General features: G+C 34.9%; 1 protein-coding gene across 4 annotated transcripts in view; it reads left to right on the top strand.

Moving 5' to 3' along the window:
* The window catches only part of EIF2AK4 (eukaryotic translation initiation factor 2 alpha kinase 4), a 108698-nt gene that overhangs the window by 9456 nt on the left and 84357 nt on the right, over positions 1–14885 (top strand). For all 4 annotated transcript variants that reach the window (XM_074289253.1, XM_074289252.1, XM_074289255.1 and 1 more), the window contains exon 4: positions 14376–14549. In XM_074289253.1, the coding sequence (XP_074145354.1) occupies positions 14376–14549 (174 nt within the window). The remainder of the gene's footprint in view (positions 1–14375; positions 14550–14885) is intronic.

Below are 14885 nucleotides of genomic sequence, written 5' to 3' on the forward strand. Positions count from 1 at the left end.
TCCATAGCTCTTTCTCTGGATGTGGGTGGCATTTTCCATCTAAAGTTCATTGAAATTGTCTTGGATCAGTGTATTGTTGAGAAGAGCTAAATCTATCATAGTTGATCATGCAATCTTGCTTTTGTTGTGTACAATGTTTTCCTGTTTCTGCTTGCTTCACTCAGAAAAGCTTCACTTTTCTAGGCTTTTCTTTCATCTTTCTTTTGATGGGATTCATTTTACTTTTGACTTCAAAGTTTTTCCTATGTCTTTTAGGTACATTTTGTTCCTAAAATTTTGGTTTCATATTATTGCCTCCAAAGCAAAATCATTAGCACTTATGATATAAAGTTGAACACTCAATCTTGGAGCCATTGTCTACTAAATAAGTTTATATTGAGGACTTTTTTGACCAGTTAATGATGCTGTAATTGATATATTGGGAACAGTGATAACATAATTGAGTGTACACTTTTAGCAAATTTGGGATATGCTATCAATTTCTATCCTGGCACAACAAAATTTTAACTATCACACTGAAAAATCTTAATTTTTTCAGGATTTGTTGATATATTTTTTTTTGAAGTAGGAAAGGATAGGAGTCTTCACTTCACAAAAGTATTTGCTTCCAGACCTAATCAATCTGAAACCATCTCCCCACTACCACAGTCTTAGCCTGAAGAGAAAGAAGAGCTTGCTTAGTAGTCACTCAGCCTGGGCTTCAACCCAGCTGTTTCAAAACAGCTTTTCTGCTTCAAAACTGATGTGCTCTTGGCCTTTTCTTTGCCATTAATACCACACATTTGTAAGACTGGACAAAAGCAACAGCAAATGGGTTAAATCAAACCTTGCTGATTTGTCTCAGACCTGTTCTGGTCTCTACCCATTTCTCTAGGGTTTATTGAGTCATGAATCACACACCTCTTCTAACAGATCAGTATTTACTCAAAGCCTTGTAATTTTTTTTTTTTTTTTGCTGAGGCAATTGGGGTTAAGTGACTTGCCCAGGGTCACACAGCTAAAAAGTGTTAAGTGTCTGAGGTCAGCTTTGAACTCAGGTCCTCCTGACTTCAGGGCTGGTGCTCTATGTACTGCCCCAGCCTTGTGATTTTCAATATAATATATACACTATGGTAATAATCATATTTAACTTCCACAAACAGTGAAGGATTATTTCATAACAAGCTTTCTTTTCAGTTACTTGTAATGGGCTTCAATGCCAATTACAATGAGTAATATAATATAAGACAAGGGCAAGCTGGTATGGCTGGACAAAAATCTGGAGGATTTAATAGCCTGCAAGTTCAGTAGGAATCAACAGTGTGATATGACAGCCAGGAAAATGAATACAATGATAGTCTGTTTAAAGACTAGTACAGGGTTCAAGATTAGAGTACTGTTCCTTTTCCCCTTTTCTGGATATCACATTTTGGGAATAAAAAGAGATATGATGAAGACTGTCTAGAGTATATCAGCAAGGATGGTGAAGAAATTTAAGTTCAGGCCATTAGAGTATAATTCAAAGGAACTAAAGATGTTTAGTTTAAAGAAGTTGCAGAGAAAACCCCAAATGGAATTATAGAAAGTTGGACATGACTGAAAAATGATTGAACAGCAACAAGCTTAAAGAAGAGAAGATTTTAGGGGTGATACAAAAGCTGTTTTCATATGGAAGAGAATTTTTGCTGATTCTACTTTAGGCATTGTGAAAAGAAGAGCTCTTATTTTTGAGTCAAAGTCTGTGTTCAAACTTGCTACAGGTGGTTATTACCTGCATGGCATTGGACAAGTAAATCTCTGTGCTTTTCTATTCTCATGCATAGAATAAAGAGATAAGGTTTTAAATCTATGATCTTGTGTCTGGCCACCAAAAGTGGAACTTAGGAGTATTGATTGTCAGTATTATCAAGTGGAAATTTTAAAGAGGTATATTAGGGGAGGGGGCAGAGCCAAGATGGCGGAGAAGACATACGTGAGAAGCTGAACTCCTCCCATACTCTCATTACCAACTTTTAAAATCATCCTCAAAAATAGTGCTAGACTAGTAAGGTTCAAGAAGATCGGAAGTATAACAATTCACCAGCTGAAGATAATCAGGAATATCGCCAGAAGAGGTTTGTCCTGAGGTGGCGGGAGCAGACCAGTACAGGCAAGGATAGAATTGGGAGCAGGGTGGCCTCTGTGGTTGGAAGATTTACATAGAGCTCTCTGCCATAGCCTGATTGTTTTGGTTGCAGAGTAGTGGACCAGCAGAGAAATTAGAGCCTAGGGTAGAGAGAGGGTACACTGAGGGATGCCAGAGCAGGATCTGGCTGCGCCCACCCAGGACTGGAAGTTACTCAGCGCAGACCATAACATAGCTCTTCACTGCATTCTGCAGCTAGGAGCTCTTATTGGGGGGTAGTCACACACCTGCATGGCAGGGCTACGGAGCAGCCTCTCATCTGTACAGTGGCGGGGCTCTGCCTGGGGAAGTGGAATTTTCCCAGCTTGACTGCACTGCCTAGGCAGACACACTTCCAGTTCTGGTGAGGGATAGGGCAACTGCTAATACTCAAAGTGGGTGTTTGGGGGGGGGAGGTGCAATGATACCTTTGCTGCTTAACCTCTAGCCCCAAGGCAGTCACTAATCCTCACAGTGGGATGCCTCCCAGGGCATTTATACAGCCTGGCCCTTCTTACCCAGGCCTATTCATTTCCGAGTGGAGCTCTTCCCAGAGCCCTCCTGCAGTTCCATTCCTTGCAGCCCATTGAGAGGACAGATACTGTCCATATACCCATCCTTGCTCTGTAGAGAAGCTGGTAACCTCCTTGCCCTAAGGCAGACCCTGAAGGCTTTAAAAAAAAATGAGTAAAAAAATGAAGAAAACAATTGATAGCTTCTATACAGAAAGAGAGCGACCCCAAAGAGACTACTAGTAAACAGCCTCCAGACAATACTCCAAATAACGCTCTCCTAGAAAAGACTATTAAAAATCTCAAAAGAGAGTTAGAAGAAAAATGGGGAAAGGAAAAAGAAGCTATGCAAGAGAGTAACAAGCTCCTGAAATGTGAATTGGAAAAGGTAAAGAATTCACAAGGAGGTGCAGGGAAACAGAATTAGGGAATTGGAAAAGGTAAAGAAATCACAGGAAAGTAGAATCTGTGAATTAGAAAAGATAAAAAATTCCCAAGAAAGTAGGATTTGTGAATTGGAAAAAGAAAATAACTCACTAAAAAACAAATTTAGTGAAATGGAAAAAAATTCCACAGAGCAAAACAACTCATTTAGAAATTCAATTGGACAAATACAAAAAGAAGTAAAAAAAAGCTAATGAAGAAAACAACTCATTAAAAATCAGAACTGAACAAATAGACATGAGTGATTCATTGAGACACCAAAAATCAGTCAAGCAAAACAAAAAAAAAAAATTAAAATCTGGAGAAAAATATCAAATATCTAGTTGGCAAAATGACAGACCTGGAAAATAGATCTAAGAGAGATAATCTGAAGATTACTGGACTTCCCGAAAATTATGATGAAAAAAAGAGCCTAGATACTATTTTACAGGAAATCATCAAAGAGAACTGCCCAGAGGTAATAGAACCAGAAGGTAAAATAGGCATTGAAAGAATTCATTGGATACCTTCTGAAAAAGACCTTAAAAAAAAAAAAACACCTCTATAGAACATTGTGGCCAAATTTCAGAACCAACAGACTAAGGAAAAAATATTATAAGTAGCCAGGAAAAAACAATTCAAATACCAAGGTGCCACAACAAGGGTCACTCAAGATCTGGCTGCCTCTATATTAAAGGATCGAAATAGATTAATTCCATTTGTTTCTAAGGAAAAAACAGGTCTAAACAAAAAATTTGATCTCCAACCATAGGACTCAAGAGAAGCAGAAAAAAGTAAAAGGAACTCTTCAGAACTGTATTTCTGTTGTGGATATACATTAAGATTACATGTATAATTTGATTTTACTGATATAAAAAAAGGGGGGGGAGTAGAAATGGAAAGGGGAGATAAAAAGAGAGAAACTACAACCCACAAAGAGGCAAAGAAAACCTATCATATCTGAGGGAAGTTAGAGAGGGGGAAGAACATTGTGTGAATCTTACTCTCATCAGAATTGGCTCAAAGAGAAAATAATTGACATATTGGTTTTACATAAAATTCTCTCTCACTTCATTAAAAAGGGGGAGAGGAAAAGGGAAAAGGAAAAGAGTAATAAGGGAAGGGTACAAGAAAAGGAAAGGGATTTAAAAGGAGGAGAGGGGGATATTAAAGAGGAGGGCTGCATGATGCAAGTGTGGCTCATAAGTTTAATACTGGGGAAGGGGTTGGGGGGGGCAAGGGAAAATGTATAATCTGGGGATAATATGATGGCAGGAAATACAGAATTAGTAATTTTAACTGTAAATGTGAATAGGATGAACTCTCCCATTAAGCGGAGACAGATCAGACGACTGGTCAGAACCCTGCAATATGTTGTTTACAGGAAACACATTTAAAGCAGGGAGATATATACAGGGTAAAGGTAAAAGGCTGGAACAGAATCTATTATGCTTCAAATGAAGTCAAAAAAGCAGGGGTAACCATCCTTATCTCAGATCAAGCAAAAGCAAAAACTGATCTAATCAAAAGAGATAAGGAAGGAAACTATATCTTGCTAAAGTGTAGCATAGACAATGAAGCAATATCAATACTAAATATATATGCACCAAGTGGTATAGCATCTAACTTCCTAAAGGAGAAGATAAGAGAGTTGCAAGAAGAAATAGACAACAAAACTATAATAGTGGGAGATCTCAACCTTGCACTCTCAGAATTATTATGCGTTTTTGATTTCCTTCACAGGCTAATTGTACACTATTTCAAATTCCAATTCTTTTTGTACAGCAAAACAACTGTTTGGACATGTATACATATATTGTATTTAATTTATACTTTAACATATTTAATATGTATTGGTCAACCTGCCATCTTGGGGGGGGAGGGGAAAATTAGAATAAAAGATTTGGCAATTGTCAATGTGTAAAATTACCCATGCATATATCTGGTAAATAAAAATTATTATTATTTTAAAAAACAACAACAAAAAAAGAGGTATATTAGTTAATATACAGAGAAACTTGCTAATGATTAGAACTAATCAAAAGTTAAATGGCTTACCTTAAAACGTAGTATGATCCTCATACTAATGGTCTTCATTTTGGATGACCACTTGTCAGCTATGTTAAAGATTACTTATTCAAGTATAGATTGGACTAAATGGCCTCCAAAATCTCTTCCAACAATGAGATTCTGGGTGTGTTTTCCAAGAAAAATCCAATAATGACTTCCTTAGCAGCTCCCTGCCCATAGGAGTCCACATATTTAGTATTCTGAAAATGTGTCTTAATCATAGTATTGTGAAGGATAAATCTGGGTGGTTTTTGGATGTATGGTAAACAAGGAGCATAGGAATTTCTTTTCTTCACTCCTTTCTAATGATAGTGTACCTTCTTTCCCTTTTAAATTTTTTACTCTGGAGGATCTTATTATACCCTTCATTAAAAAAAAAAAAAAAAGGACTAAAAGCTAATAAGGAGGCACTAAATTGGAAAAACTTTGGGCCTCAAAGTGTCACTTATTAAAGGCAACTTTATTATTTAAGTCAAGTAAAGAATAAATAAAATAACAGAAAAATTTTAACTTAGAGCTTATAATATAGTTAATCAGAAGTTGATCTCTAAAATCCATTCTCTCTTTAAAATTCTGTGACTTTAAGTTGTATTTGAATGCTGCAAAGACAGCTCAGGACATTTCTGATACAAAGTGGGATTTAAATAATTTCTTTAGCTTTTTCTAGTTTCTCAGGATTTTTGCAAGAAATTAGAAATTTCAATGTAGAAATGCCTTTAGATGCTGGGATTCATGTGCATGTTTCAGGTATTAGTTGTATACCCTGTTGTTTTACTGATCTTCCCTTGAGACTGTTACCACTTTCATGAGGCCCCTAACCTGAAGATGTATTATTTTTGTAAAGGTAGAAAAGATTAACAGGTATTTAAAATGTTAGCATTTTATTATATTTTTACATATATAATCAGAAGAAATAAATATTGAAAAGCGAAAAAATTTGAAGAGTAAATGATAAGTAGTCAAAAGCATTCTAAATCAGGTACAAATATTCAAGGATATAACTATTCAAGAAGAGCTCTTGAGTGCATTGCTCTGTAGGCAAGGACATAAATATTTTCCCTATCTAGTGCAACAAGAAGATGATAAATCAGCTTGCTTAGGAAGAAAAGAAAAGTTATGTAGTTATGGGCCCTTTTATTAAATGTGTATTTTGTTACTGTATATCATGGCATTACTCTTTGTCACCAGTTCTGTTGTTCTCATTTTTGTTGGTATGAATTTCTTTTTCCTTTGGTAAATCTGAGATAATAGTATTTCCTTTAAATAAAGAAACACAAAATATTAGAGCTAGGAGTACCTTAAATGCTACTGAGTTCAATTCCTGCTTTACAGATGTTGAAATTAAGGTAGAGGTAAGATGACTTTCCCAATGCTTTGCAACTACTTGCTGACAAATCTAGAACTAGAGCCCAGCTCTCCTGACTCCCAATGTTCTTTCACCCTCTTTATAATAAGTATAATTGGTTTATACCCTTATAGAGGTTCTCAGGGAAACTATTGTTTATAATAAGCTTACTAATTATTTGTATGTAAAATTTAAAGACTGTTGCAAATACTTAATTTACTTGAAGTCTTACTTTTTATTTAGTAAGCCTCGCTTTATAAAAAGTACACCATTGTCTTGTTTTTTCTGAGCCACTGAAGTTTGAATGAGTAAAGTTTTATGATATTTTAAATAAGATTTAATCATGTGTAAATTATAGTGGTAGAATGTTTTTCACTATATACGTGTGTGTGTATGTGTGTGTCTCTTATATGCCATTCTGAGTTTAAGGTTCATATGTTGAAAAGGAGCTAGAAATGACTGTTCCAATAAGCATTAACTCACTGGAAACTGAAGATTATTCTGGCAAATCATTGAAAACTAGTATAAGAAAAGCCAGATTATATACTATATCAGAACTCTCAGTTCTTTACAACAGGAAACATCCTTCACAATTGAAAGATGATGCCTACCCCTAATTCCAAGTGGTTCTATATATGGTAATTAAAAAATTTATGTGGTGAGTTTTATCATTTGCATATCTTAATCAAGTTTGATTTGAATTTGAAATTTGATGTGAAATTTACATTCAATGAGAAGTAAATTTCCATTAAGAATTTTTCAGTGTTAGTTCAGTTCAGCTGATTTGAAAATTAGAAGCCCACAGGCTATAAACAAACATCTGAAAGTAATTCAATATAATTTAAAATGTTTCTTAAGTACTTCCTATATGCAGAATACTGTGCTAGGCACTAGGGAATACAGAAATATGACCCAGTTTCAAGGACCACGTAATATAATGGGAAGATTACATATACATATGTAATCATTGTAATATAAAGTATGTTAAGTCCAGAGAATTACTCTGAGAAATCAGAATTGGAAGAGATCACTTATAGCTAGTGGGAGAAGTCAAGGGAGACTTTATAGACCAAGTGGCAGCCCCGAGTTGGATTTTGAAAGAAGGGACTTTAATAGAAAAATGTGAAGGAAGAGTGTGTATACATAGACATATATACGTAGCCACAGTATATGATGAGAATTGGTTGGAAAACAACCAAATTTGTCTAGAACACAAAGTATATATAGAGAAGTATGAGATAAGTTTGGGCAGGTGAGTTACTTTCAGATATTAGAAAACTTTGAATGTCATAATTAGGAGTTCATACTTTATTTGGTACACAATTGAGAGTCCCTGCAGAATTTTGATTTGAGGAATGACATAATCAGATCATGTAAGCAATAATACAAATGATGATTTGGTAGGAGTTAGACTAAGTAAGAAGGCCAGTTAGGAGGCAAAAAGTAATGAAAGCCTGAACTAGAGGGTCACAGTGAATAAAAAGGAGAGAAGAGATGAAAGAGATTCTGATATAGTCTTGCTAGGACTTGCATGCTCAAGATCACAGCAGGTAGTAAATATCACTAGTGAGAAGTGAACCCAGGTTCTCTGATTCCAGCTTTGTCTAGTGTACCGCATTGCCCTCTGATATTCCAATAAGCGTAATGGCATTGATTATTTGTGAAGAAAAATATCACTGAGATTAAAAAAAAAAAATGGAACAAAAACTTTAGGATAAATAAATATTTCATATCAGTTTGGCAGTTCTAATAACCTTTCACATAACCAATGTCACTAATTATTAGGGACATAATTCAGCATCTTTAGATGCCCCTTTTTTAGTTGTAATAGTGGTCTTGGTACAATAGAGGACTTGTTTTTCAGCATGTTGACTTAAAAGGCATTTGTTTTGGATAAATAATTATTGTCCAAGAAAAGAATCTAACTTCCAATTTTCTATTATCTTGGAGGATTATTTGCCATTGTGTCTTTGATTTTATACAGAATGTTCAGGGGTAATTATTTTTAAAATGAATTATTCAAACTAACTTTATATTTGTGGTAATGATAATTTTCTTAGTACTAAACCTGATACCTTCTTTTAAAACCAGTAAAAATAAAGGTATTGAAGACAAAAGATTTTAATGAAACAGGTTTGCTATAGAAGTGTTGGATGACCTGATTTAAAAAAATAAATTTGAATGAATGAAATAGAAATCTTTTGAATAGTGGAGAAAACCTCTGCTATTATAACCTGTTTATTAAGAAACAAATATATTGGGTTACAGTGTACATTTTTATCAATACAGCTTTAATTTTTTTCTGTTACACAACACCCTATGTTAGATAGAAACGTTTCTTGCAATATAATGCACTTTTATAAATTAGATGAAGAACTGAATTGAAAAAGGAAGCAGAAGAAAAAGTTTGTTTCATAGAAGCATACATTTTTCTAGAAATAATGGTCTCAGAGGACCAAGACACTCCCATTATCAATTGGCTTTGTCAATTTGGCTTAATCAGTCTGTGCACTGTGCTTTTTGCTGATGGAAAAAGAATTTAGAGACCAGATGGAAGGGACTTTAGAGACCATGTAGTCCAGTCCTCTCATTTTATGGATAAGGAAACTGGGACCCAGAGAAGTTAAATAACTTGTCCAGTGTCACACAGATAAAGTGGCAGGGTTGAGATTCTGTGTCTCCAAAGTCATCTGCATCACAATACTTCCCAAACACCATAGAAGAAGTTTGTTGAAGTACATTTATAAGTTGTACCCATGGCCTCACAATGCCTAGTGATTTCAGAAAAAAATCCTTGAGAGTAGTGTATCTGGAACTTTTAGTGACTTGTTAATTTTTTTTCTTTTTGTGAACCTTCTGTCCCCTCATCCCTAATAATGATGGGGTGTGTATTGGGAAGGTTAAGCCAGTTATTTTAGTGGAAAGTTTACTCTCCATTAAAATGAGAGACAAAGTGACTTGCCCATAGTTAACACATTAATAAATAAGTGCTAGAGGCAGGAATTTATGCCAAGTCTCACGCCACCTTTTCCTTTGAGCTCTGGAATAAGTCTAGCTGACTAACCTTCTAAGCTATACTGAAACTAGCTGAGTTGGACTAGTGTTACAAAGCTAGTCATTTTCACAGTGGTAGAATCAACATTTCTGCACAAAATACTTACACTGCTCCCAGGTGGAGTAGGGGTAACATTTCATGGTCCTATATATTTAAATTTTTTTTTAATAGTTTTTATTTGCCAGATATATGCATGGGTAATTTTATAGCATTGACAATTGCCAAACCTTTTGTTCTAATTTTTCCTTCCCCCCCCCAAGATGGCAGGTTGACCAATACATGTTAAATATGTTAGAGTATAAATTAAATACAATATATGTATACATGTCCAAACAGTTATTTTGCTGTACAAAAAGAATCGGACTTTGAAGTAGTGTACAATTAGCCTGTGAAGGAAATCCAAAATGCAGGTGGACAAAATTAGAGGGATTGGGAATTCTATGTAGTGATTCATAGTCATCTCCTAGAGTTCTTTTGCTGGGTGTAGCTGGTTCAGTTTATTACTGGAACTGATTTGGTTCATCTCATTGTTGAAAATGGCCACATCTTCTAGCTGTACCTGATCTAGAACTGTATTATAAAGCAACAGTCACCAAAACCATTTGGTATTGGCTAAGAAATAGACTAGTTGATCAGTGGCATAGGTTAGGTTCACAGGGCAAGATAGTGAATAAAAATAGCAATCTAGTGTTTGATAAACCCAAAGATCCCAAATCTTGGGATAAGAATTCATTATTTGACAAAAATTGCTGGGAAAACTGGAAATTAGTATGGCAGAAACTAGACATGGACCCACATTTAACACCACATACTAAGATAAGATCAAAATGGGTCCAAGATTTAGGCATAAAGAACGAAATCATAAATAAATTGGGGGAACATAGGATAGTTTACCTCTCAGACTTGTGGAGGAGGAAGGAATTTGTGACCAAAGGAGAACTAGAGATCATTATTGATCACAAAATAGAAAATTTTGATTTAAAAAGCTTTTGTACAAACAAAACTAATGCAAACAAGATTAGAAGGGAAGTAACAAACTGGGAAAATATTTTTACAGCTAAAGGTTCTGATAAAGGCCTCATCTCCAAAATATACAGAGAATTGACTTTAATTTATAAGAAATCAAGCCATTGTCCAATTGATAAATGGTCAAAGGATATGAACAGACAATTTTCAGATGATGAAATTAAAACTATTTCCACTCATATGAAAGAGTGTTCCAAATCACTATTGATCAGAGAAATGCAAATTAAGACAACTCTGAGATAGCACTACACACCTGTCAGATTGGCTAAGATGACAGGAACAAATAATGATGAATGTTGGAGGGGCTGTGGGAAAACTGGGACACTGATGCATTGTTGGTGGAGTTGTGAAAGAATCCAAGCATTCTGGAGAGCAATCTGAGAATTATGCCCAAAAAGTTATCAAAATGTGCATACCCTTTGACCCAGCAGTGCTACTACTGGGCTTATATCCCAAGGAAATACTAAAGAAGGGAAAGGGACCTGTATGTGCCAAAATGTTTGTGGCAGTCCTTTTCGTAGTGGCTAGAAACTGGAAAATGAATGGATGTCCATCAATTGGAGAATGGTTGGGTAAATTATGGTATATGAATGTTATGGAATATTATTGTTCTGTAAGAAATGATCAACTGGAGGAATACAGAGAGGCTTGGAGAGACTTATATGAACTGATGCTGAGTGAAACGAGTAGAACTAGGGGATCATTATACACTTCAACAATGATACTAAATGAGGATGTATTCTGATGGAAGTGGATATCTTCAACATAGAGAAGAGCTAATCCAATTCCAATTGATCAATGATGGACAGAATCAGCTATACCCAGAAAAGGGACACTGGGAAATGAGTGTAAACTGAGAGCATTGGTTTTGTTTTGTTTTGTTTTGTTTTTCTTCCCAGATTATTTTTACCTAGTGAATACAATCCTTCCTTTGCAACAACAACAAAATTCGGTTCTGCACATATATATTGTACCTAAGATATACTATAACATATTTAATATGTATGAGAATGCCTGCCATCTAGGGGAGGGGGTGGAGGGAAGGAGGGGAAAAACTCTGAACAGAAGGGAGTACAAGGGATAATGTTGTAAAAAAAAAAAAAAACAAAAACAAAAACCAAAAAAAAAAAAACCTACCTATGCATATGTACTGTCAAAGAAAATGTTACAATTATAAAAATTAATTTAAAAAAAAAAAGAAAAGAAAATGGCCACATCCATCAGAATTGATCATCATATAGTATTGTTGTTGAAGTATACAACGATCTCCTGGTCTTGCTCACTTCACTCAGCATCAGTTCATGTAAGTCTCTCCAGGCCTTTCTGAAATCATCCTGCTGGTCATTTCTTACAGAACAATAATGTTCCATAATATTCATATACCGCAATTTATTCAGCCATTCTCCAATTGATGGGCATCCACTCAGTTTCTAGTTTCTGACCACCACAAAGAGGGCTGCCATAAACATTCTTGCACATACAGATCCCGTTCCCTTCTTTAAGATCTCTTTGGGATATAAGCCCAGTAGTAGCACTGCTGGGTCAAAGGGTATGCACAGTTTGATAACTTTTTGAGCATAATTCCAGATTGCTCTCCAGAATGGTTGGATTCTTTCACAATTCCACCAACAATGTATCAGTGTCCCTGTTTTCCCACATCCCCTCCAACATTCTGCATTACCTTTCCTTGTCATTCTAGCCAATCTGACAGGTGTGTAGTGATATCTGAGTTGTCTTAATTTGCATTTCTCTGATTAATAATGACTTGGAGCATCTTTTTATATGACTAGAAATAGTTTCAATTTCTTCATCTGAGAATTGTCTACTCATGTCCTTTAATGGTCCTATATTTCTTTTTTTTTTTTTTTAATTCATTTTTCCAAATTATCCCCTCCCTCCCTCCACTCCCTCCCCCCATGGCAGGTAATCCCATACATTTTACATGTGTTACAATATAACCTAGATACAATATATGTGTGTAAATAGATGGTCCTATATTTCTAAAGAGACAATAGCCAAGAGTCAGATTCAGTCACTAAATTGCAGCCTCTTAAAAAGTAATGACAATAAAGTCTCTTTAATTAAATAATGAAAGATTATGTAATTTGCATGTGAATGCCAAAATATTGGATATGAAATACTTTTGCAAAGTCTGACACAATTGACACCATCTCTTTATCCCTCTTAAAACTTTTTAAAATTGTATTTAAATAGTTTCTTACTCTCATGTTGATTTCACAGCCCTCAACTGCTTGTTTCTTAGGTGCTAGATCCTTTTTCTTTTAGAAATTGTTATCTCTCTGGCTAGAAAGTCATCTTTTTACTTCAGCATTTCTTATATCTTACTATTTTCCAACATTTATTTATACTGCCTCTATATGTTTTAAAATACATATATTTTTCAATAATATTTTTCCCCAAAGTATATTTTTGCAAAAGCTGAGGAAGAAACAGTATCTATTATGGATATTCCAATAAAATCGATTACTTTGTAGCTCACTGTCTGTGAGGAAGTGAAAGTGATGTCCACTACTAGCTCTTCTGGAATTTTGAATATGACACAATTTGATTATTCACAGCCCAGCCTAGTATGTTCTTTTAAAGGTCTTTAAAATATAGGAAGAAGATGTTTAAAATATTTCAATAGAAATAAGAGGAGAGAAACTTAGCAATGGAGTCTCTAATATCTCTATCAAGAGATATATTCTCACCATTCTTTCTCTTTTCCACAAGTGCTTTCGGAATGTTTTACAATTCTATTAACTCATCAACTCAAGTAAGATTTGCAAGCATCCAGAGTGCAACAGATTGACTTACTAATCACTTGAAAGAATAGGGGTCCTTTTTCCTTAAGGCCATAAAGATCCTATCTGCATTGAAAATTAAATCCTTTTGAAATATGCTTTTGGCCTTGTTCCCAAAAGATAGAAAATAAGGTCTTTGTGTACCAGCCTAAGCCTATACTACAGGATATTTTCCTAGTTCATCTAGTAAGGCAGATGACTGTTGTGATGTTAACAATGTTTGTTTTCTGCAGAGGAGGCATCACTGCATTGGAAGATGTAGACATTTAAAAAATTTTTTTCTAAAGATGAACTTTAAAAAAAATAGCTTTTTATTTTCAGTAATACTTGCAAAGACAATTTTCAACATTCAGCCTTGCAAACCAAATTTTTCTCTCTCCCCTAGACAGCAAGTAACCCAATATAGGTTAAATATGTGCAATTCAAAGACCACATTAACAGCAGCAATATAATCCAGGTCAAATCCAGTAGACAGTGTCAGTTCCAAATGACTAAAGTTAAGTGACCCTTTCTTTCTATTAAAATATTGGAAGGTTTTTGGAGCTGACAGTGACAGTTACTGTATCTATATTAGACAGTTTGCCTTTTTGGTTTTACAACTTTCAAAAGTGATGATGGTGTTTATTAGTAACTAACTAGTATTATAAAACAAAATGTTTTAATTTCATGAAATCTTTTTTTTTTTTAAGTCTTTGCTTTAATTTTACTGTACAGAAAAGGCCACTATATTAAGTGTGTCTGAGACAATGTATTTTATATCTTAAGTAATTACAGTTTCTAAAATGTTGGTTTGCTGATAGGATTTGTTTTCTTCCTTAATATGTTAGAACCATAGGTCAGTAAGGTCACTAAGTATCCTAGCAGAATGTTATCAAGTAAATCATACTTTGTGACTTTTTGTTGTTATTGTTTACCATTATTTATTATTTATTATGCTGTTTGGGTCACTGCTTTAAATTCTATGCCAGTTGAGTTTCATTTTGCTTCAAATTTGTAGGTGATGATATTTGAACTGGCAGATCATGTACAGTCATTCCTCAGTGAACATAATAAGCCACCCTCTAAGTCTTTTCATGAAGAAATGCTAAAAAATCATCAAAAGCTACAGGAAAGACAAGCCCAAGAGGAACAACAGCGGTTATTAGAAGCAAAGCAAAAAGAGGAGCAAGTGGTGAGACAAGTTCTGTTTCATATGTTGTTTGGGAATATGGAATATGATGGGTTGTGTAGGTCTTATAAGATTATGTGTTCTTATAGATTTTATCATTCTGCTTATAACCAGCTTTCGAAGGGTCAGGGCCAGATATGACATGATTGGATTCCCTGACATTAACTGAAAACATGTACTTAGCAAGTTTTTTTCCTCAGTATTGAGTAACCATCCTCCTCCCACCCCACCTAGTACCTGCTAGCTCAACTACAGCAGGTACTATTTGCTATAGTCTTTCTGATTATCATTGATTTCATAGCAATCTACTGGTGACAATAATCATACCTGTTAAAGAAA

This window comes from Sminthopsis crassicaudata, chromosome 2, assembly GCF_048593235.1.
Source record: "Sminthopsis crassicaudata isolate SCR6 chromosome 2, ASM4859323v1, whole genome shotgun sequence".
NCBI lineage: Eukaryota > Metazoa > Chordata > Mammalia > Dasyuromorphia > Dasyuridae > Sminthopsis > Sminthopsis crassicaudata.